Source organism: Pristis pectinata, chromosome 7 (assembly GCF_009764475.1).
Source record: "Pristis pectinata isolate sPriPec2 chromosome 7, sPriPec2.1.pri, whole genome shotgun sequence".
Taxonomy (NCBI): Eukaryota; Metazoa; Chordata; class Chondrichthyes; order Rhinopristiformes; family Pristidae; genus Pristis; species Pristis pectinata.
In genome coordinates this window covers 60667226-60692213 of record NC_067411.1, presented here as the reverse complement: position 1 = coordinate 60692213, position 24988 = coordinate 60667226, and the positions used below count along the sequence as shown (strand labels likewise).

Below are 24988 nucleotides of genomic sequence, written 5' to 3'. Positions count from 1 at the left end.
CAGTATTTCCATATGATGTAAGCAGACCTTTTTTCAAATCCCTTTCAATAACCTTTTATTTGAATATAGAGGAGCAGAGCTAATGACATAATAATGTATTTTAACCAAAGAAATAACAGTCCAGCTTTTTTTTTAAGTTTTTGGTTTGCTTTTGTTTATTTTTTTTAATTTTGGGGTTCTCTTTTCATATAATCAAATTTCTTTTCAAATTCTTTTGTATCATGTTCACTTAGTAAGAGATTAGGAGATTCAGATTATATATTTTACTCCCTGTGATTGTATATGTCAACTGTTATTATTGTGATCCTAATTTCTTTGCGCCATGTGTATAATCACTATTGCTATGTGTATTAATTTGAAATTTAATAAAAAGATTGAAAAAGAAAAGAAATAATGTGCCCAGACTCAAAGTATAAAAAATATAGTTTGCACAAAACATGCTTACTCCATGAAAATGCTGGGTTATACAAGATCCCATTCAAAATAATTCATGCAAGTGTCGTTCCAAATAATTCAGCATAAAACAACAATTTGACCAGTCATGTCATATGGTGAATTCTGTTGACTTTACAATTATTAGATAACAAACATACATACAGATTTCTATTCTCCATTTGCCTTATGCAAAACTTATTAATCTTCATCTTGACATTCTATACATAGTGCATCCTGTTGAAACTCCACATAGATAGCACTGGTCTGGTAACTTGCACATAAAGTGACCAAAATCAATCTCACCTGATTTTCCCATAGAATTGTCATAAGGCGCAGAGATATGGCTTTAAGTTTTGGAGTTTTCCACATCATTTGTATGGCATGAATTATCTGAGCAACACAAACCTAACAGCAGGTGGTGAAAGAATTAGAAGTCAGTTTAGCAATAATTTTTCACAATTACTTTTAAGATACTCACAACTTTAGTAATGTCTGAACATGTCACGAAAAATATTTTTTTCCTCATTTCACCATGATCCATTTTCGAATCCTTCTCAAAACTAGACTTTATTTTCTAGCCCTTCAAGGAGCCAAGTACTCTCTTAACATAATGAATATTATTTTGTAACACAAACCTTGTGTGTGCCCAGAGCAGGAAGAGTATAAAGGATAGCGTGACACAAAGTTGGTTCCAGAGGTCTTCCCAATTTGAACATCAAAACAGAAATGAGGTGTGGTACCTACAATGAGAAACAATGGAGGAACTACATTACTTGAAGACTACTCAAGGAACTATGTATCATGAAATAAATATGGACCCCTCCTCAACAGATGGCTAAAATTAAAGAGAGCAATAAATTTACTTCATCAAAATAATCATTTAAATGGCTCAACATCAAGATGGTGAACTATTACAATCATAGAAACGTACAGCACAGAAATAGGTCCCTTCCACCTACCTCATTCATGACAAAAATGATGCATATCTATGCTAATCCCATTTAACTGCATTTGACCTGTATCCCTCCACACACTTCCTATCCAAGCACCTGTCCAAATACCTTTTAAATGCTGTAATTGTATCTGCCTCCACTACCTCCTCGGGCAGATTGTTCCAGATATTCACCATACTCTGTGTGAAAACTTACCCCTCAGATCTCCATTAAACTTCTTTGCTCTCATCTTAATCCATGTCCTTAGTTTTAGGCTCCCCTGCTTTGGGAAAAAGATACTGACAATCTATCCTATCTATGCACCTCATAATTTTATGAACTTCCACAAGGTCACCCCTCAGCCTCCTACGTTCCAGTGAGAATAACCCCAGCCCATCCAATCTCTCCAGATAACTACACCACTCTATTCCAGGTAAATTCCTGGTGAATATCTTCCAGTCAGAAAAACACTCATTCATCACTACCCACTGCCTCCTATCACCCAGCCAATTTTGAATCCAATTTGCCGACACACCTTGGATTCCTTATACCTTAAACTTCTGGACCAGCCTATCATGTGGGACCTTGTCAAAAGCTTCACAGAAGTCTTCGTAAACCACTTCTACTGCTCTCCCCTCATCAATTTTCCTTATCTGTTTGAGTCTTTTGAGAAGGTGATTTGTGAAACATGATCACCCCTGCAGATAACCATTCTGACTCCTCCTAATCAGTCTCTGCCTTTCTAAGTGAACACTCAGAATCTTCAACAATTTCCTTACCAATATGTAAAGTTCACTGGCCTGCAGATTCCACACATCCCTACTGCCCTTTCCAACCAAGGGCACGATATCAGCCACCCTCCAGTCTTCTGGTACCTCACCCATGGCTAACGAAGATGCAAAAATCTCCACCAGTGCTCCAACAATCTCCTTGCTTGCTTCCATTAGCATCTTGGGATAGATGCCATAATACCGTGGGGATTTATTCACCCTCACGTGCTCCGATATTTCTCGCACTTCCTCCTTTCTAATACTAACTTCTTCCAGAAAATAGCAGCATATCCCTCCTTTAACTCTCCAACCTCCACATCTTTCTCCCCGGTGGTTACTGATGAGAAATATTCATTTAGGATCTCGCTTATATCCTCTGGCTCCATGCATAGGCTACCCCTCTGGTCCCCAAAGGGACACTTTCCTTCCTTAGCTACACCCTTGCTTCCAATAATACTCTTAAGAGGTTTTAGGATTCTCATTAATCCTTCTTGCCAAGGTCATTTCATGGTCCCTTTAGGCCCTCCAAATTTCTTACGTTCTCTCCTATATCCCCAATAAACCTCAAGTAACTCATTCAATACCAACTGCCCAGACCTGACATACACTTCCTTGTTTTCCTTCAACATTCTTTGTTAACTAGGGTTCTCTAAACTTACCATCTTTGCCTCTTACCCCTACAGGGATATGCTGACTCTGAACTCTTTTTAATGCCTTCCACTTACCAGATGTTGTTTCCCACCCAACCCCACCCCCCCACCCCAATCAGCTGCTCCCAACCTACCTCTCCCAGGTCCTTACACAATCGAAATCTGCCTTCTCCCACTTTAGGACTTTAATTGGAAAACTAACTTCATCTTTTTTCCATGACAACCTTGAAGCTAATGGAATTATGGTCACTGTTCCCAAAGAGTTCTTCCACAGACACTTCAATCAGTTGCCCATCCTCATGCCCTAAACAAGGTCAAGTACAGTGCCCTTCCCAGTAGGACACTCTACATAATGCCTCAGAAAACCCTCTTGAATGCATTTTATGAATTCCTTATCATTTAAGCCAGCTTGTGCTAGGGCAATCCCAGTTGATTTTGCAAAAGCTAAAATCCCCTATTGCTTTTAAACCCTTCTGTGATCTGCTTCCATATCTGTTCTTTTAATTCCTGTTGACTATTGAGAGGTCTACAGTATAACCCTATCTAAGTGACTGTCCCTTTTCTATTCCTAAATTCTACCCATGTAGGCACACTGGCCAATCCCTTCAGGATATCTTCGCTGAGCACTGCCATAATGCTCGCCCCGATCAGTAGTTCAACATCCCCTTTGTCATGCCTGAAACTCGTATATCTTGGAACATTGAGTTGGCAGTCCTGCCCTTCTCCCAACTATATTTCTATGATTGTGACAATATCAGAATCCCATGTGCTGATCCCATGCTCTCAGTTCATCTGTCTTATCTGTGAGGCTCCTTGCATTAAAATAAATGGAGTTAAGCCTACCGACCCCCTCATCCTTTCCTTCCACTCTCTTTGCCTGCTCTTCCCACTGGACTTGCCTGTTCTATTTTTTACATAAAAGTCAGCCTCTCTGCCTGCTGCACTGTCATTCTGGGTCCCACCCCGCCCCCCTCCTTCATTAGTTTAAACCCTCCCGAGTAGCACCAGCAAACCCCCCTGCTAGGATATCAGTCCCCATCCAATTCAAGGGCAATCCCTCCTTCTTGTACAGGTTACCGCTGCCCTAGAAGAGATCCCAATGATCCATCTACCTGAAGCCCTCCTCTTCCTGCGCCAGCTCATTAGCCATGCATTCATCTGATACATTCCTAACTTGGAACAAATCCTGAGCTCATCTAGGGTACCAACATAAACAACATCCGCAATAGCAATTTCCTGTAGCTCTGGTGAGCATGTAAAGCATACCGCTCACCATGTGCTTTTCACCCCGACCTCTATCAATACAATTATTGTCCACTAAACTCTTGGAGCAACACGAGATGCTGGAGGAACTCAGTGGGTCAGGCAGCATCTATGGAGGGAAATGAACAGTCAACATTTTGGGTCGACTGTTCATTTTCCTCCATGGATGTTGCCTGACATGCTGAGCTCCTCTAGCATCTTGTGTGTTGTTCCAGGTTCCAGTATCTGCAGTCTCATATCTCCAGTAAATTCCTGCTCTCCTTAGGCTTTGCCTAATGACACCACGGTCTTTACCTGAGAAGCATCAGCCTTAGCCAGTTCTGCAACAGTTTCCAGAGCCTTCTGAAGACACTCTCCATCCTCTCTTAAAATTACATAAGCAATCAGGAGAGTAATGTGTTCAGGAACTTTGTCATTTAAAGCCAGCGTTGATTTGACAGAAGTCAACCAAACTGAAGTGGAGTCGACATTTGTACCGAAACCATCCAGCAGTTTCCAAGCTGCAATGAGAGTTTTATACCAACCAATAATGGGAAATGCAAGTTCAGGTGAAGACTAGAAGGAAAAAAAAATACACAATTCTTGCAAAGTTAAGCACACAAAAGAACAATTCAAAAAGTTCAAGCACTTATAAATAACACTATAGATATTTTCAAAGGATAGAAAACCCAGTAACAAATACCTAGTAACAAATTACTAATAAATGGAAGCAGCAAGTGGGAACAGCTCTCCTCACCTTCATCCATATTCAGATCACATTAAAAATAAACTCACAAAAGCTCCTAACTGACAAGCACTATAGTGGGCTGACTGGAATCTCTTGTCAAATTAGTGAAATGCTTTCCTTACTGATCAAAAAAAAGTAAGCTCAACACCCAAGGAACTTTCTCGGCTGGACCAACCAATACACTTGACTGAAAATATCCAAATGGGAAGACCAAGGTAAAGTACTGGCCCTGAATTTGCAATGAGAGTAACAGTGAGGTTATCTGTTGATAATGTTGGAAATCTAACAGAATTCCTGGTATGCAGACATGCACAGTTAAACCCGGAGTCCAGAATTATTTCCTGCTCTTCCAGGTTGCAGTCTTTCTCCATGGATAACAGAAATTACTAATCCTACCTTCAACAAATTAATCTTATTGCAAAGATAAAATTACTGAAAACATAACTCTTTATTCAATGAAGTATAAATCCTATATTCATTCCACTGGAATATTTCAAAATTCCAGGGCTTTTTAAGCAACACAAGTTTTATATCTTTTTAAAAAAAACTTACCATATCGCAGTTTCTATCTCAACCTATATTCAGGTTCCTGTCTTTTGTTTAGCTCTTTGTAAAATGTTTAAAAACTTAATTAAAAATTAGAGCTTTTATTTCCTGGTTTCCAGACTGTCCAAATTATTCATCTGCTTGGCATCTGCACTAGCTTTTTGGCATGACAGTGACTTAACAGCAGAGATCCCATGTTAATTTTGCTACAATAAAATCAAGCTGCTCTAAACATCAAGTCCCAAATATTGGGGAGAATGACTATCTCACAGCTTTAAACAACAGTTCCAATTGTAAAGACTTATACCTTCGAAGTGTCAAAGAGAAGGTACGTGTATCTGAGAAACAAGCTGTCTATACCTTTTGTGAGGAAGCCAGAAATGAATACAAAAGGATGCAATTTTTATGCAATAAAAATCTTTAAACAAAATATCACTTAATTATGAATAAACTTTCTCCCAAAACGTAAAGAAAATCAGTTTACTTGCTATCGTATTTTATAAACCAGATGATCCAAAAAAAAATCTTCCTACCTTCTGTCTGCTTACAAACTCAATTTCCTCATTCCGGATGATGTCAAGCAGTTTCACAGCTAGTTGCTGATTGATCACAGTAACATCTGCATCTGATGTACATTCCATAACCACTGCAGAAGATGCTATCTGCAGCAAAGGCATCACTAGGACCAGAGCTACCTTGGGTGAAGTCCGCATGGGTGACAACGACAGGATCTTCAATGCTGTCAATATTAGAAAGAACTACATTTCATTCCTTTCATTCATCCTTTATGTTTTATTGCATATGAAAAACTTGCAGAAGGTCACATGTACCTTCATTCCATATGAAGAAAGCTTTCAAAATTCAAGTAGCAAGAATACTGCTTTGATATTTTTATAACAGGATATCAAAGCAATATTCTTATTAATATTTTTATTCTAGCATGTAAAACAAATGTTTCAAACATCTATAAAATGACTTGCCACAACTATGGAGCTTTATAAGATTATGATGCAAACTATTGGCATGGTGGTGCACTGGGTTAAACCACTAGACTAGCAGGTAATATTCTGGACCATTGATCCAGAGGCTGGAGTACAAATCTCACCACGACAGCTAGGAATTTAAGATCAAGTAATTTTTTAAAAAGTGGAATTTGAAAACAGAGCTAGTCTCTGTAATAGTTAACCATGAAACCATCAAGTTCTCATACCCCCAACCCCCCCGCCCCCCCAACATTGTTCACAAATGTTCTTCAGGAAAGGAAATCTGCCATCCTTACTCAGTCTGGCCAACATACGTCTCCAGAATGTGTTTGACTCCATAATTCTGGGGCAACAAAGGATAGACAATAAATGCAGTCAATGCCAGTGAGATCCAAATTCTTTGAATGAAAATAATTTCAAAATGTTTCAATAATATGCTAATCATTTAAAATTTATGAAGACTGCAATCAATACCAGAAAGAATAGTGATTGTGGTAGTTTGCCTTGCACCTTTTACCCATATGATACGCTATAGATTCCAAATCATTTAAAGCTTCCAAGCTGGTAAAATAGATGTCTATTTTGCTCTATTAAGTAAAATTCAATAATTTACATGGTATGTGATATCATAATCTTTGGCAAAATATTCCAGATAAATTCCTCATTCGTCACCATGCAGAGATGAGCAATCTGAAGCAATGTGATTGCCCACCAAATGGAATGCAGATTGATAGCATTCAAATTGGAGAGCAGGGATGCAAGTGAAGTTGATGCTTGGAAATTGTAATTAAACATATCAGACTGACAGATTTCATACATTAACAGTGCAAACAATATAATCCAATGCTAAAGCAAGAAAATTATGTCTACAGAACTAAATATATGAATAAATAAATTTCTTTATATTATGTAGCTTAATTGGACAGTCATCAAACAAGCCAACCCATTCCAATTTCCATTCAAATAACCAATCCTGCTGATAAGCTTCCTCTTATGAGTTTCCAAAAGGTAATCCAGGACTTCTCCTAACATCTTGTACAGAAACAAAGGGTTTCATGTTTATAATATATATGTAAATGCCAGATATATAAGTTATATCTAAATAGTTTCTTTTACACACACACACACATATATAACAGCGGTCGCTACCGCGGAATGAACACAAGACACTAGTCGTAGAGTTTCAGAACAGAACTGTTTTTTTTCCCACCTTGCGCGGGCCTTTTAAGAGAGCCTGTTCCCGCCCACTCAAAACGGCAATGACGTATACGCCACGTCATCAAACCTTTCCCGTGCGCGGGTCCTCCCTGTCGCTCGGGGAAGACGAAGGCCCACCGCCATCTTGGCCGTCGCCGCTTCAACGACGCGCGACCCGACCGCTGAGGTGGTTCGCTTGCTCAGACGGTGAGTCGCTACACAACACCCCCCCAGAACTGGCGATACGGTCCCCAAGGTCCGTGGGCTGTGTTAGGCGCTGCTTAGGTGGTCGGCCTCTGCGTTGCGGTGCTGGAACCTCGACTGGTTGTTGTAGATCTAAATGGGCCGGTTTGAGGCTGTCCGTCGTGAAGACCTGCTCCTTGCCCCCAACATCCAAAATAAAGGTGGACCCATTATTCCTGATGACTTGGAACGGTCCCTCATATGGTCGTTGCAACGGTGCCTGAGGTGTGCCCCTGCGAACGAAAACAAACCTAGCCTTGTAGTTCTTTGGGCTTACAGGACGGGGCTTGACTGTGCCGTGAAGTGGGAATCGGGGCCAAGTTGCCGAGCCTCTCGCGCAGTCTTTGCAGGACTGTGGTGGGTTGTTCCCCTTGGTCCTGAAGGGAGGGTATGAAATCCCCTGGGACGACCAGGGGCGCTCCGTACACAAGTTCAGCTGACGAAGCGTGGAGGTCTTCTTTGGGGGCAGTGCATATGCCGAGCAGGACCCAAGGCAGTTTGTCGACCCAGTTAGGACCCTTCAGGCGGGCCATCAGGGCTGATTTCAGATGGCAGTGGAAACGGTCCACTAACCCGTTTGATCGAGGGTGGTAGGCCGTGGTGGTGTGCAGCTGCATCCCCAGCACGTTCGCTAATACAGACCAGAGGCTGGAGGTAAATTGGGTGCTTCTGTCTGAAGTGATGTGGGCTGGAACACCAAAACGTGAGATCCAAGTTGTGAGCAGCGCCCGGGCACAGGAATCAGTCGTGATGTCAGATAGAGGGGTTGCCTCTGGCCACCTCGTGAGTCGGTCCACGATGGTAAGGAGGTACTGGGCCCCTCTTGAAACCGGCAGAGGGCCTACGAAGTCGACGTGGATGTGGTCGAACCTTCTATGGGTAGGCTCGAACTGCTGTGGTGGGGCCTTGGTGTGTCGTTGGATTTTCGATGTCTGGCAGTGCTGACAAGTCCTGGCCCACTCCCTGACCTGTTTGCGCAGGCCATGCCAGACGAACTTGCTGGCGACCAGCCGGACAGTTGATCTGATGGACGGGTGCGCCAACCCATGTATCGAATCGAAAACTCGTTTCCGCCAGGCTGCAGGGACTATAGGGCGGGGTTGACCTGTTGCGATGTCGCAAAGGAGGGTCTGCTGACCAGGACCAACTAAGAAATCTTGGAGCTGCAGGCCCGCGATTGTGGTTTTGTAGCCGGGCAGTTCGTCGTCGGCTTGCTGTGCATCAGCCAGGGCCTTGTAGTCGATACCCAGGGACAGGCTGTGGATGGTCGGTCTGGAAAGTGCGTCAGCAATGACATTGTCCTTCCCGGAGACATGTTGGACATCCGTTGTGAATTCGGAAATGTAGGACAAATGTCTCTGCTGACGAGCTGACCAGGGATCAGAGACTTTGGAGAAGGTGAAGGACAAAGGCTTATGGTCAGTGAAGGCGGTGAAAGGCCTGCCTTCCAAAAAGTACCGGAAATGCCGGACCACCAGGTACAGCGCTAGAAGTTCCTGATCAAAAGCGCTGTAATTCAGTTCGGGTGGTCTAAGGTGCCTGCTGAAAAATGCCAAGGGTTGCCAACTGCCTTCGATTAGTTGTTCCAGTACCCCACCAACCGCGGTGTTGGATGCGTCCACCGTGAGGGCGGTTGGGACGTCTGTCCTAGGGTGTACAAGCATCGTGGCATTTGCCAGGGTGTCCTTGGCCTTAACGAAGGCAGCCGCAGCCTCATCGTTCCAGGCGATGTCCTTGCCCTTACCAGCCATCAGCGAGAACAAAGGGCGCATGATACGGGCTGCTGCAGGGATGAACCGATGGTAAAAGTAGAACATCCCCAGGAATTCCTATAGGCCTTTGACCGTGTTGGGGCAGGCAAAATGGCGGATAGCGTCCACCTTGGCAGGTAGGGGTGTTGCTCCGTCGCCGGTGATTCTGTGGCCGAGGAAATCGATAGAGTCAAGCCCAAACTGGCACTTGGCCGGGTTGATCGTGAAGCCGAAATCACGAAGACGGGAATACAGTTGGCGGAGGTGGGAAAGGTGTTCTTGGCGGTCACGGCTAGCGATTAGTATGTCATCTAAGTAAATGAACACGAAGTCCAGGTCTCGGCCTACCACATCCATCAGCCACTGGAACGTCTGCGTGGCGTTCTTAAGGCCAAATGGCATTCAAAGGAACTCGAAGAGGCCGAATGGGGTGATAATCACAGTTTTGGGGACGTCATCCAGATGGACCGGGATTTGGTGGTATCCCCGAACGAGGTCCACCTTGGAGAAGATGCGGGCCCCATGTAGGTTGGCTGCGAAGTCTTGGATGTGAGGGATGGGGTAGTGGCATCATTCAGCCTGCGATAGTCGCCGCAGGGCCCCCACCCGCGGGTGGCTTTGGGGACCATGTGCAGGGGGGAGGCCCAGGGGCTGTCTGACCTGTGAACAATCCCCAGCTCCTCCATGCGACGGAACTCTTCCTTTGCCAGGCGGAGCTTGTCTGGAGGTAGTCGTCGTGCTCGGGCATGAAGGGGTGGCCCTGTGGTAATGATGTGGTGTTGCACCCCGTGTTTGGGCATAGAATTCGTAAACTGAGGTGCCAAAACTGAGGGGAATTTGGCTAGGAGCTTGGTGAACTCGTTGCCGGACAGGAAAATGGAGTCCAAGCGCGGGGCTGGTAGGCTGGTTTCTCCTAGGGGGTAGGTCTGGAAGGTTCTGGAGTGGACTAGCCGTTTCTCCCACAGGTCGACTAACAGGTTGTAGGCCCAAAGGAAATTGGCTCCTAGGAGTGGTCAGGCGACGGTGGCAAGAGTGAAGGCCCAAGTGAAACGGCTGCCGCTGAATTGTAACTGAAGTGTACGGGTACCGAAAGTCCGTATCGTTGTGCCGTTTGTGGCATTGAGTACCGGATCTTGTTGCCTGTTACGAGTGTCACGGCCAGTTGGGGGCAAAATACTGACCTCTGCTCCGGTATCGACAAGGAAACGCCACCTGGACTGCTTGTCCCGAACGAATAGGAGGCTTTGTCGGCGGCCAACCGCTGTAGCTGTTAGCGGCAGCTGGCGCTGGCGTTTCCCTGCCTTGCAGGGTGGGCGGCATCGACGGGCCTCTGCGCCCCACCTCTGATGGTAGAAACACAGCTGGTTGCCATTGTCGTCGTCTGTATTTCTGGGGTGTGGTCACTCGGTTGCTGGGACTGGTTTAGGCAGGCGTTGGGCTCGCGGCCTGGCGATTTGGTCGACGGACGAACCGCACTCGCGTTTGGCCTTCCACAGGACATCTGCCCGGGCAGCCACCTCACGCGGGTTGCTGAAATCAGCATTGGCCAACAGCAGGTGAATGTCATCGGGTAGTTGTTTGAGGAAGGCCTGTTCGAACATTAGGCAGGGCTTGTGTCCCTGCCTAATGCCAGCATCTCATTCATTAGGGCGGATGGGGATCTGTCCCCCAGGCCATCGAGATGAAGCAGGCGGGTGGCGCACTCACGATGGGAGAGGCCGAAGGTCCGAATCAGAAGGTCTTTGAAAGCCGGGTACTTATCCTCCTCCGGAGGAGACTGGATGAAGTCACTGACCTGGGCGGCTGTCTCCTGGTCCAGAGAGCTGACCACGTGGTAGTACTTTGTGGAGTCGGAGGTGATCCGCTAAAGGTGGAATTGCGCTTCGGCCTGATGAAACCAGACGCTGGGAAGAAGTGTCCAAAAGGTGGGCAGCTTGAGTGCCACTGCGTTGGCTGCTGCGTTGTCGTCCATTGTGCAGGTCCAAAATCCGTTTGGACCGTCAGGGTCACCAATGTAGCAGTCGCTACCGCGGAATGAACACAAGACACTAGTCGTAGAGTTTCAGAACAGAACTGTTTTTTTTTCCTGCCTTGCACGGGCCTTTTAAGAGAGCCTGTTCCTGCCCACTCAAAACGGCAATGACGTATACGCCATGTCATTAAACCTTTCCCGCGCGCGGGTCCTCCCTGTCGCTCGGGGAAGACGAAGGCCCACCGCCATCTTGGGCCTCGCCGCTTCAACGACGCGCGACCCGACCGCCGAGCCGGTTTGCTTGCTCGGACGGTAAGTCGCTATATATATATATATATGACATTCTGGGAAAGGTATAGATTCTAATATTTTATTCAACATTCACCAAGATCTACAAAAAGTGCTTTTGTAACAACAGATAAAAGTATTCAAGTTATACTTTAAACTTCATTTGCAATGATTCACTTTCTTTATCAGAAGCGATAATACAGGACCCATTAAAATAAATCAAATTTTGAACAAGGTCAATTCAGATAATAAAAGTTTGTATCCAGGACAAAAATACAGGGAACTGTAAAGTTAAGTGGCACCTTCAGAGTAAAACTGTGTTCTTCTAGGTTTTTAACCTAAAACCTTTTAAAATTTAGATTATGGTTGCAGATAACAAACAACAATTCAGAAAATGATTCTGCCTAATTAAACTGTCAAGGGAAATATAGGAGGAATAAACCATAAGTATTTCATTCAAGTTTGGTCTTTGCAGTCTACACAACAAAACATTTAATGAAAGATATTGCCTGGAATTCTTGATATAAAAAAGCAATTACAGTATTTTGTATGCATGTAAGGATTTAGTTTAGCAAGAAAATAGCCCATTACCACTTAATGAGTCTCATTTACTCAATGCATGAGTAGTAAACCACAAATAGATTTTATTTCCCTCCATTGCTTTGGACAGACTTAATTTTGGAATAAAAAGGTCTTCACAATGAACATTGAATCTCATAAGTGGAGTAAATACATGCAATGTGCAATACACAGTTTCACTCTGCAGTTCTAAAATGTAGGGCATCAGAACCTAAGCTTCAGTTAAGCACGTCAGCCCGAGGAGCAATTCTTAATTTTCTGGGCTCGTTTTCCCTGCGGTGAAGCAAGCTGAGAGGTGACCTGATAGAGGTATATAAAATTATAAGAGGCATATATAGGGTAGATAGTCAGAATCTTTTTCCCCAAAAACTAGAGGACATAGGTTTAAGTTGAGGGGAAGGAGTTTTAAAGGGGATTTGCTGGGAAAGTTTTTCTTTTACACAGAGAGTGGTTGATATCTGGAACTGCCAAAGGAGATGGTGGAGTCAGATACATGGAACAGTACAGCACAGGAACAGGCCCTTCGGCCCAGGATGTTATGCCAAACTAATTAAACTAATGACACCTAATCCCTTCTGCTTGCACATGGTTCATATCCCTCCACTCTCTGCATATTCATGAGCCTCTTAAATGCCTTAAATTATATCTACCTCTACCACCACCCCTAGCAGCACATTCCAAGCAACCACCACTTTCTGTGCTGTACAACTCTATGTCTCCTCTGACTAGGCAAGTTGCAGCTCTTGGGACTTGATACTGAATTTCAGATAAGCCTGTCCCGTTTGTGTCATGAATCTGTAATGTTAACTCATATTTTCTTCTTTCCATAGATGTTATCAGACCAGTTGGTACTTCCAGCATTCCCATTTATTTCAGATTTTCATCAACCACTCTGTCATAGAGAGATTCAGCACACATCAGTCCCTTAGACCCACCAAGTCTGTGACAACCTTCAACCACCCATGTTTACAATGATCCATTTTGCAGCCCACAATTCCAGCATTATTTTATATTCTATCCTCTTTCTCATTCTCTCATCTTTTTCTATTTAGATCTCCTCCAAACACAACAACTATCATTAACAAGCCTTAACCACTCTATCTGACAGCACCATTGTGTTCATTCATTGGATTCACTTGGTCTCTACCCTAAACCGGACATTCTCTTTGTTTTATCCACCCCTCCCCTTCCTGCAGCAATAAAAACACCTCGTTTTCTCACTTTTCCCAGTTTTGATTAAAGGTCATTGACTTGAAATGCTCTCTGTTCCTTCCTCCACAGATGCTGTCTGACCTGCTGAGTATTTCCAACACTTTGTTTTTATTTCTGATTTCCAGCATCTACAGTTTCTTTCATTCTCCAAATAAAACTATTTTGTTTCTTAGTCATTGTTTCCCCTCTATTTTCTTTCTCCATTATTTTCTCCAATCATTTATTTCTTATGGTTTCTGCCCATTTCCGCATTTTTTCACTCATTCTCTGAATCTCTGCTTACTTCCCTCATGATAAAAAGCACACACTTGCTCAAACAACCAAAGGCAATAGATAATCTTGAGAGTTAGTTCACAAAAGGCACTAAAAAACACATTTATTCAGCAAGGAGTTTCCTTTGTACTCAATATTTATAGATGTGGGGAGATTAGAGAAGGACAAATCCTGTGAAATACAGTCACCCCACAGAGGTGGAAGTATTGAAAGAGAAATAAAGGACTGCAGATGCTGGAATATCTAGATGAAAAAACACAATGATGGTGAAAGAACTTAGCAGGCCAGGCAGCATCCCTGGCAGCGTCACTGCGCCCATTATGCCACCCCAACAGTGAAGACGTGTGGGGAATAGGAAAAAGGAATTCTTCTTGTATATTTTTCTTTGGCAGCTCCTCTAATTTGAGGACAACCTGCTTTCACTCTAGTCCTGTGTGTTCTGAGATGGCTGATGACACAGTATGGGGAACTACAGATTCAGCCACAGTTGGCGCTTGAAGAACTTGATAGTGTAGGCGGATGGGTAGTATGAGAGGTGGTGCACTGCTTGTACCACTTACAGGAAACTGCTATGTGACTTTGATAAATGGATTCGAGGTTTTCTGTGCCATCTGGAATCTCCTCCATTATGAGTGGTCATGGACCTGAGATTCCTGTAAGTCAGTGGCGATGTTAAACATATTCACGGAGGCTTTGAGAATATCCTTGAATTATTTCCTCTATTCATCTGGTAATCTGACTATAATGGATCTCAAAGTAGAATGTCTATTTCGGGAGTTTGGTGTCGGCCAGATGAACAATGTGGCTTGCCCATTGGAGCCAACTGAGTGTAATTAAGACCTTGGTGGAAGGAATGTTGATCTGGGAGAGGATGCTGACATTGGTTCACTTATTTTGTAGTAGATTTGGAGGATATTGTGGGGAGACAATTGGTGATGCCTCTCCTGTGGTTTGAGATGCCTGCTGCAGGTAGTGGGGACAGAAAATCAAAAGAAAACTACAAATTCGGGATGTGTGAAATAAGAAGGGGGGGGAAGAGTGGGGGGGGGGGAGAGTGGGGGAGAGAGGGGGCGAGCGAGAGAGGCTTCCCCCTACTGTGGTTGAGGAGGGGAGGTATATAGATATGCGAGAGGAAAAGATGAGTGCTTGATGGTTAACGCTTGGTCGTGGGCCATAGGGCTGTTTCAATGCTGTGTGATTCTCTGACTACTCTTGTTATTGTTGAGACTGTGTCTTGTTTAAGGATAGTAGAGATGCTGCAGATAAACAAGAAAATATTATCCTAGAATCCAAAGACACACATTATAGAAAATGTCATGGAAGTGCCTCTAAAGATTTGTAGGACCTTCCCCAGCCATTAATTCATTGGATTCTTTACAGTATGGAAGCTCAACTTCACTACGGTGAAGGCAGAAAGTAAACATGAGAGGAGGATTATGCTCATTAAAGAATTTCTATCAATTTTGAATCTTTCAATTTAAATGGAAGGAAAATTGGATGAGTTTGTTGATGACACAGGGATTTTCCTTGCCAGGTATTTTTTCTTTGCATTTAACCCAAATGTTGCTTAGTGCTGAGGCACGAAAGACAGAATTGTCTTACATTGTTCCACATAAAAATATGAGGATGGAGCACTGTTTCTGGTGGTCAAAATATATGTAAATAAACTATACAAATACATATTAAACTTATTGTTAGGAATATAGGCTTTTGCCACACATTAATCCCTTTAAGCATCTAATAGCAATTACAATCATGAGCAGAGCAGCACTTAAACACTACAAAAAATGCATCCCACTTAAGAATTTGTTTCTGCAAAACAAAGAGGCTTTGCAATGATGAGGCTCCACTTAAACCCATTCTGCTTGTAGCACATTAACAGCTTTCAGTCTGAACCCAATGCATTCATTCTTAATTCTTAGATCAATATGAAACCACATAGCAAAACTATTTTGGAAACTAAATTGCCTTCAGTACAACTGAAGTTCAATAGTAATACAAGCAAGCTATTCTGCCAACATTCTTGAACACCACTGAGATGTCTCATCCACTCAGATTTACCATAAATGTCTCTTTCCCTTCCATCATCTGCTTCCAACGGCCAAACAAACCACAAAGTTTCTTTTGTCTAAAATGCTCGGACTCCCAAGTTCTTGGCCACCAACAATGTTCCAGTGACAAATAAGAGGAGAGTTATTTTTGTCAATAGTACCTATCAATGAAGAAAAGCGAAATAGCCCTTTTTCCACTCATAACAACTGATACAGAATTTTGACTTCTCTTTTAAACAAATATAGCTACAAGTCTGTTGCTGATCCCATTGCACACAATCAGAATTATTCACACAAAAACACACTCTTCCCAAGTCACCAGCTACATATTTAAGCTTCAGTTGAAACTGATTGTACTGGTTGTTGAGAAAGTATAAATCAAAGCAGAAAACAAATTAGGTATATATTTTGAAAACTAGAAATCAAAATATTTCGGCACTTATAATGTCCTGACTGTGGTACTCCAAACATTAGACTCTCATGTTGAATCTGGGTCATTTACAATCAATAATAATAAATGTCATTGTGTTGCACATGAGATAATAACTGTAATCATCAAGTATATCCCCATTAACTAATAAAAGACCTGTTTTACTGCTTGGTATGGATTTTTCAGAGTCTATTTGATCCGAGTGAAGGAATATCTGCAGGTAACCAATTCTACTCATATCCCTCAGGGTTAAATGGAGATGAAAATCTTGGTTTCTTCTACAACATCTCTCATCCCTTGCTTAAAATTTCATTTAAGAGCCAAAAATGAGCTGGTCTCTTCCTTGCACTCAACCATCATTTAATTTCAGGCTTACCAAGATTCAAAATGAACTGCTGCTGACACACTGGAGTATGGAGTAGAAGTAAGCTCAGTCCAACAAGCATCTCTTCAGCAGGAATACTCTGCAACAGGTTATTTAAATTGTAAAAGAATAGATGAATGTGCTTGCAATAAAAAACATAATAACAATGCAACATTTGCAGCACAATCAGACTATCATGACGATTCCAACAATTTTTTGAGAATTACTAGAGAAAACCATGTTACAAGTCAAATACAAATGATGAATAAAATTCAACAAATCCCCTCAAAGTAAAAACGGGGATACAATTACTATTTTATTCTTAACTGGATAATGGATGTATTTAATTTTAAAAAAACACTGATAGAAATACATCAAAGCTTGAACATTTTCAGATTTTGTCATGAATAACATAAGCACTATAACACCAAATCACCTATGCCTATAATGAAATCTTCACAAAATACAGCATTTCATCCACTGGATTTGGCAACAAACTGCAGATTACAATGTTGAAAACATAGAATTTCAATGCACATGACAGAAATGAATACATAAAATACATTGCTGAACTGAAAAAAAAGTTCCAATTGAAGAACTCATGCTGCATACCCAGAAAATAAACAGGTTTATGGTTTCGCAATTTTTGAGGACACAAACTATTTTGTATGGAGGGCTCTAATAAATTTTTCAACATTCTGTGATGTCTCTGCAGATAGCACACAAGAGAGTTTGTTGGCACAGTGGAAAACCAATTCATAGACTTCAGAGAGCCTAAAGGAAACAAGAACTAAGTTACACAAATCTGAATGTTGGAGCCTGGCCAACAATTGTTTTATGAGTATCAACTGATAAGGAGGTATTCATTAGTTCAGGTTTTTTTTAAAAAGTGCAGTTCAATTCACAGCATGAACCATTTATTTAATTAGAGTCATTTAATTTGGAGCCAAGGACTTGGGGAGGCAGGCATCCTGCTTTCTGGACAACATGAACAACATGCACAATATTAATGTGCAAAGCCAGCAAGTGCTGTGTGACAGGTAGATTATGCAAAAAGACTTGATGACTGAGATGCCCACTGCACGTTAATCAATCTGGGTTTTTGATACCCTTAATCTTTAGCTGATATACCTGTAAAGGAATTAATAATGGCCCTGAATAAAAGATAAACCTACATTAAATATAAAACAGGGCAACTACATATTTAAGGCACAGGAGGCTGTAGACCAAATGCCAGTTTAATGTATTTTGTATAAATAAGTACAATGGTCAGCATGGACACGGTGGGCTGAAGAAAAAAGTGTTTCTTTTTTAGACTCTATGACTCTACCTTTGGTGAACCTCTCATGCATACCACACAGAGCACAAGAGGTGTTGAGATGTTGTTGAATATCACTAGGGTGCAGCTATTTGTCCAGGTGATCCCATACCAGGATAATATTTTGGTAGGGACATCAGAATAGTATGATTTTCATAATACTTACAAATATGAGAATGCATTGGCATTTCAATCATTATTAAACAGGAAATTTATTTAACTGAATGTTACTGATGGAAGGTGAAAATATTGCCATATCCTGTCACAAAAAAGCTTTGGGACAAATTTTATTTTCTCCTCCACACAAAATCTGCACCACCTACCTTGGGAACAATGCTGACAATCATCTGAATTTGATGAATAAGGGAGGAGCATTCTCCTGTGATTTTCAGGCTAAATTCACAGACACACAGCAGTTGCAGAGATAGCTGAGCCAACTCAGTTTTCCAAAAGTGAGGATGGTGAAGGAAAGCCAGTGATAACTCCTTAAGAAAAAGAGCAGCTTCCGTAATCTGTGCCAAGCTTGTCACCTGGTGAAATACAATGGTGCTTTTGACATTAGTACCGCACAATTTCCAGCTACACAAAAATTGTTTTTTGTTTGCAGTGTGCTTCATTGAAAACCATACTCTTATTCTGAGATTTCAGTTTTTTAAGATAGGTGGCATAAAAAGTTCAATAGTAAAATCCAGCTGGTATATTAAGGAAATGCATAGTTGTTTAAGCACAGATGTACCAAAAGAAATACAGTCTTCCAAATAAAGAACCCTCCATCTGGTACCTCATCAACTGCTCAAAGTGGTTTCTACACAAATTTTTTGACATGCAATGTCTGCTGAGCTGACAAATCTAGTAGCTGTTTTGTGAATGGGAAGAAACTGCAAAAATAAATTCAGAAACTTACAACTTCCATAGCAAAACCCACACCTCCTGTTGGTACAGAGCCAAAACCCAGCCCATTGCCAGAAGATCCCCTAATATCAGAAGATCAATTTTTGCTTTCCCTCCCAAGCTCCTTGTGAAGAGATAAATCAAAAGGAACGTAAAACTCACATCTATCTTGAATCTTCCACTTCCAGAATATCCCATAATAATTCAGTCAATTAATTATTTCTGCTAGCAAACACAGCAGATGATTGGTAGAGTTAGATCCAATAAATAGTAGCAAAATGAGTAACAAAAAAACCTATTTGTGCAGATGTTGGAGATAGAATTTGGATAGGGTACCAAGAGAGTTTCCCTGTTATTCTTTTATTACTACTGAAGAACAAACATTCTGATTTAATACCTCATCAGAAAGCCAGCATCTCCAGCAATGCAGCAGCCCCTCAGCTAAGATTAGTTTCTGAAGTGAGGCTTCAAATGATGGCATTCTGACAGAACAAACAGTTCATCCACTGAGCAGTAGCTGCTATACAGGAAGGGAGAATGGGTGAACAGAAGAGAAACAGAAAATGGTGGGGGAAGAAAAAGAGGGAGAGGGAGAGGGTGAGAGAAAATAATGAGTGCACAATCAAAGGGAGGAAGAAGAAATGAAGACCAAAGAGAAGAAGGAAAGGGTAAAAATAAATGTGAACCAGAAAAAATTAAAATAAGAAAGGAGGGAGGGTGAACAAGAGAAAAGAGCAAAGCAGGAGAAAACATGGATTGTGAAAGATCATGCCTGGCTGAAAATAACAGAACTAACCACAATTATGTGATAGTGGGATGATCAACATATAAAACAGCTACAAAAGAAAGTGACCCAAAAAAGAGAAAATGAAGAAAAGTAAATAAAAGTGAACTAGAAAAGAGCAAAGAAAGCAAGAGGATGAAGGTCAATAGAGAATAAATCAGCAAAAAACTAAAATAGGGACAAGAAATGAAGTGAATTAAAATGAGATAAAATACTAAAAAGGAATGGATAGAGTCATAAATAGAAGAAATGAAAATAAGTGTACAGGATGGTTATAAAGAACTGGATATACAGAGGTGACAAATATATACTGTACACTTGAAATGTAAATGGAGAGGCAAAATGAAAAAAAAAGAGCAGATGTAAAAAAAAAGGGAAGTTAAAGAAAGCAGAGGTAGTTCACAAACTAATGAGAGGAGGTCACTTAGCTTATAATCCTCACATTAGCTCTTCGGAACAGCTATCAAATTAATTGCACTCCCTGTTCTTTTCCAATAATCCTCCAAGTACTTTTTGACTGAAAGAGCCATTTAACTGCTTTCCACTACCCTTTCAAGCAAAGCATTCCAGATCCTTACTGTCTTTAAAAGAATGAGATTCCTTGCGCTTCAGCAAATCAGCCAGAATTGACGTCCTCTGCTTCACCAACCATTTGCTACCAGAAACAGCTTCTTATTTATTTGGACTGTTTGTGAATTTGAACATCTTTGACAAACAACCCTTTAAACTTTCTCTGTTGCAAGGAATACAATCCCAGTTTCTATCAAACCTTCTACATGTCTCTTCTAAAACCTGGATATCCTTTCTATAAGTAGGTGACAGCATTTTAGATGAGGTCTAAATAGTGTTCAATTTCAAGTGAATAAATTTCCTCTAGTTAAATATGAAGAACAAGCCCAAAGTTAATGCTCTTGGTCCCTATCACTCCTTAGCCAATGCCTCCATCGCTCTTCCTGGCATCTGTCCAAAACCCAATCAAGTACTGGTAAGCATGGTTCCAATTCTGATCGCAACACAAATTTCAAACCATGTTTCCAGACCAACACTCACATCACAGAAATCTACCTCCAGAATATTCACCAACTCCACCTCTATCCATCTACTGTTGAAATCCTCATTCTTGTCTTTATTACTTCCAGACTCAAACAAGCCAATGCACTCCTGGCCAAATGCTTAGTTCCATCCTTCATAAATTTGAGGTCATTCAAATGCTGTCTTGATGTCAAGAGTCATCTCTGACTGTGATAAGATGTGGTGCTAAGTGATCCTGATGAAATCCAAACTGGGTATCACTAAGCAAGTTATAGATGAGTAAGTGCCGCAGCCCTGTCGATACTACCTTATTTCTCTTTGCTGATGACTGAAAGTAGACTGTTTAGGTGATAATTAGCTGGACTGGATTTGTCCCTATATTTTCTACTCAGGAGATACCTGGGCAATATCCACATTCTTGACTACATATGCAGGTGTTAAAAAGGAATTACAGCAGCGCAAGTCTCCCAGTATTGCCAGCAAGTTGTCAAGTCCAATAGCTATTTTTGCAATGTGTTCTCAACAAATTTTTGATTTCATCTGAAATGAAGAATGAGTTAAAAAATGGGCTCTGTGATGTCATTGACCTCAGGAGAACACAGAGAGAGATAACCAACTTGGCACTACTTGTTGAAGGTGGTTGCAAATGCTCAGCTTTTCCTTTGGCATTCACATACAAGCATCTGTCATTGAGGATGAGGGTTTTTTTTTATTTTTAAGAGCCTTCCCCAGCCATTACTTGTATGATTACAACTATGACTCATGATTTGATGAGACAGAACTGCACAGCTTTGATCTGATCCATTTACTGCGGGATTGCTTTGTTCTGTCTAGTGCTATCAATTCACTCTTTCATTCACATGGACAACATTGTCATTTCCCCTCAGCATTCCTTCATTGTGTCCAAATGCAGTGCTTAGGTTGTACAGGTTTATTCTTATTGTCTTTACATGTGGTCCTTAAACCTGAATGACTTTCAAAGAGAGCAGTTAATGTCAACCATGGTGTTGTGGGTCTGGAGACACACCAGTTAAGGATTGCTGGTTTTCTTCCTAGAAGGACCAGAGTGAAGCAGCTGAGTTTTCAAAGACAATCCTTAATTTTATAGTCATATCACAGATACTGGATTATTCTTCCAATTATTTTTCATTAACTGTATTTATCTTCCCCAGCTGCTGCTGTTCTATATGAACTCATTTTTTTGGATCACTGTGCCACTTTTCTCCATTTAGAAAATCACTGGCACCAAAGATTCACTCTATATTACGTACTCTCCTGGGAGCCAAAGAAAAGAAAACTAAAGTTGATGTTGACAGTGTGGGGGTGGGGGAAGAAGGTCCTTGAAAATGAAAGCAGATCAAGGAAAACAGGGAAATCCACCAAAAATTTCCAGTTAATAAAACTAAGTTCCAAATTATACCAACCCCTTCTAATCCCAGCTAACCCACAATTACTTCAAAAAATAAAAAGCTGCAACCTAACTCTTTTTTCAAAGATATACATTTCTGTACATTTGAATTTATTTGTGGCATTAAACATCCACGGGTGAGGAATAATTAAACTTTTGTAGCTTAAAAAAAATTACTAAATGATGAATGTACATCTTATTTTTGAGATTGTGGTAAATAATAATAAAAAAAAACACAGGGGAAGGTCTTAAGTTCTTTAAGAATGACAACCCACAGCCTTATCTAAAAGATCACCTCCCTTAAAAATAGTTTGCATCATTTTAGCAAAGAAATTCTCAGTATCCTTTTGTACATAGTCAAAAGCTATACATTTTCTTAAACTGAAGATGCTTTACCATTAACCAATATATTCCAGAAATCACCATGTGGTTTTCTTGATGGCTCAGTACAATATTTATTGCATGGGTAGCAGTACTTCACACAGACAAATGAAGTCTCAGGTTTGAACACTAGTGTGTATTCAATGAGCTCATCTCTGCCAGGATGACTATAGGAGGGCTAATGTAAAAAGAGAGCAATGAGATTTGTTCTCTTTATTCCCGCTGGAAAGTTCACATATGGACTGTGGATCCAGGAGTTGGCTTGTTAATCATGAGCTCCTGACGGATTCATGTTTTGACAATGGATTGACAGCAACAGCAAAGGCCAAGGCCATTTCATAGAGCAGCTAAGAGGCAGCCAAACTGATGGATCTCATGTTATAGGTAGACCAGATTAGCTAAGAACCTGTATGGAATGTTGTTTATTCTTGAAGTCATCTAAGAAAGACACATAATTGCATCAAACCACTGTTTTTGAAGAATGAGTGAGCAGCAAAATATTTGCCTTGCTAACAACACTTATGCCCAAAGAATTAATTATTAAAAACATACTTTTTTCTTAAAAAAAGCAAATGGAGAACAGGAGATAATATTATTTAAGTTTTCCCTATTCTAACTTTCAGCAGATGCTGTTCACTTTACAACTCAATAAATTAATATTATGTTTAATTTATACAGTACGAGGGGGCATGAGAAGTCCTTGACGAGTAGGATCAAGGAAAACCCCAAGGCGTTCTGCATGTATGTGAAGAATAAGAGGATGACTAGAGTGAGGGTAGGACCGATCAGGGATGAAAGAGGAAACGTGCCTGGAGTCGAAAGAGATAGGGGAGGTCCTTAATGAATACTTTGCTTCAGTATTCACCAGAGAGAGACCTTGATGTTTGTGAGGATGGCATACGACAGACTGATATGCTAAGGCATGTCGATATGAGGAAAGAGAATGTGCTGGAACTATTGAAAAGCATTAGGATAGATAAGTCACCAGGGCCGGATGGGATATATCCAAGGTTATTACGGGAAGCGAGGGAAGAGATTGCTGCGCCTTTGGCAACGATCTTTGCGTCCTCACTGGCCACAGGAGTAGTGCCGGATGATTGGAGGGTGGCAAATGTTGTTCCTTTGTTTAAGAAAAGAAGTAGGGATAACCCTGGGAATTACAGACCAGTGAGTCTTACTTCAGTGGTGGGCAAATTACTGGAGAAGATTCTTAGAGACAGGATTTATGGGCATTTAGAGAAGCGTAGGCTGGTTAGGGACAGTCAGCATGGCTTTGTGAGGGCCAGGTCATGCCTCATGAGCCTGAGGATGTGACAAAGCACATTGATGAAGGTAGAGCAGTGGATGTGGTGAACATGGATTTTAGTAAGGCATTTGATAAGGTTCCTCATGGAAGGCTTATTCAGAAAGTCAGAAGGCATGGGATGCAGGGAAACCTGGCTGTGTGGATTCAGAATTGGCTCACCCATAGAAGACAGAGGGTGGTGGTAGATGGAGCATATTCTGCCTGGAGGTCAGTGGCCAGTGGTGTTCCGCAGGGATCTGTTCTGGGACCCCTGCTCTTCGTGATTTTTATAAATGACTTGGATGAGGATGTGGAGGGGTGGGTTAGTAAGTTTGCTGATGATACAAAGGTTGGTGGTATTGTGGATAGTATAGAGGGTTGCTGTAGATTACAACAGGATATTGATAGAATGCAGAGCTGGGCTGACGAGTGGCAGATGGAGTTCAACCCAGATAAGTGTGAAGTGATATACTTTGGGAGATCAAATTTGAAGGCAGAGTACAAGGTTAATGGCAGGATGTTTGGCAGTATGGAGGAACAGAAGGCTCTTGTGGTCCACGTCCATAGATCCCTCAAAGCTGCCATGTAGGTCGATAGGGTTGTTAAGTAGGCGTATGGTGTGTTGGCCTTCATTAGTCGGGGTATTGAATTCAAGAGCCGTGAGGTGATGTTGAAGCTATAGAACTCTGGTCAGACCACACTTGGAGTATTGTGTTCAGTTCTGGTTGCCTCATTAAAGAAAGGATGTGGAGGCTTTAGAGAGGGTGCAGAGGAGATTTACCAGGGTGCTGCCTGGATTGGAGAGCATGTCTTATGAAGATAGGTTGAGCAAGCTAGGGCTTTTCTCTTTGGAGAGGAGGAGGATGAGAGGTAACTTGATAGAGGTGTACAAGATGATAAGAGGCATAGATTGAGTGGACAGTCAGAGACTTTTTCCCAGGGCAACAATGGCTAACACGAGGGGACATAATTTCACAGTGATTGGAGGAAGGTATAAGGGGATGTCAGGGGTAAGTTGTTTTTTTTTTACACAGAGTGGTGGGTGCATGGAATGCACTGCCGGCAGATATATTAGGGACATTTAAGACACTCTTAGATAGACACATGAATGATAGAAAAGTAAGGGGCTATGTGGGAGGGAAGGGTTAGATAGATCTTAGAGCAGGATAAAATGTTGGCACAACATTGTGGGCCAAAGGGCCTATACTGTGCTGTAGTTCTGT

General features: G+C 41.7%; 1 protein-coding gene across 7 annotated transcripts in view; it reads right to left on the bottom strand.

Moving 5' to 3' along the window:
* focad (focadhesin) overlaps positions 1 to 24988 on the bottom strand; it is a 175321-nt gene that overhangs the window by 93187 nt on the left and 57146 nt on the right. For all 7 annotated transcript variants that reach the window (XM_052019164.1, XM_052019163.1, XM_052019166.1 and 4 more), the window contains 6 exons: positions 18308 to 18514; positions 16679 to 16766; positions 5857 to 6062; positions 4345 to 4605; positions 1071 to 1175; positions 739 to 840 (listed from right to left, as the gene is read on the bottom strand). In XM_052019164.1, coding sequence (XP_051875124.1) covers positions 739 to 840; positions 1071 to 1175; positions 4345 to 4605; positions 5857 to 6062; positions 16679 to 16766; positions 18308 to 18514 — 969 coding nt within the window. The remainder of the gene's footprint in view (positions 1 to 738; positions 841 to 1070; positions 1176 to 4344; positions 4606 to 5856; positions 6063 to 16678; positions 16767 to 18307; positions 18515 to 24988) is intronic.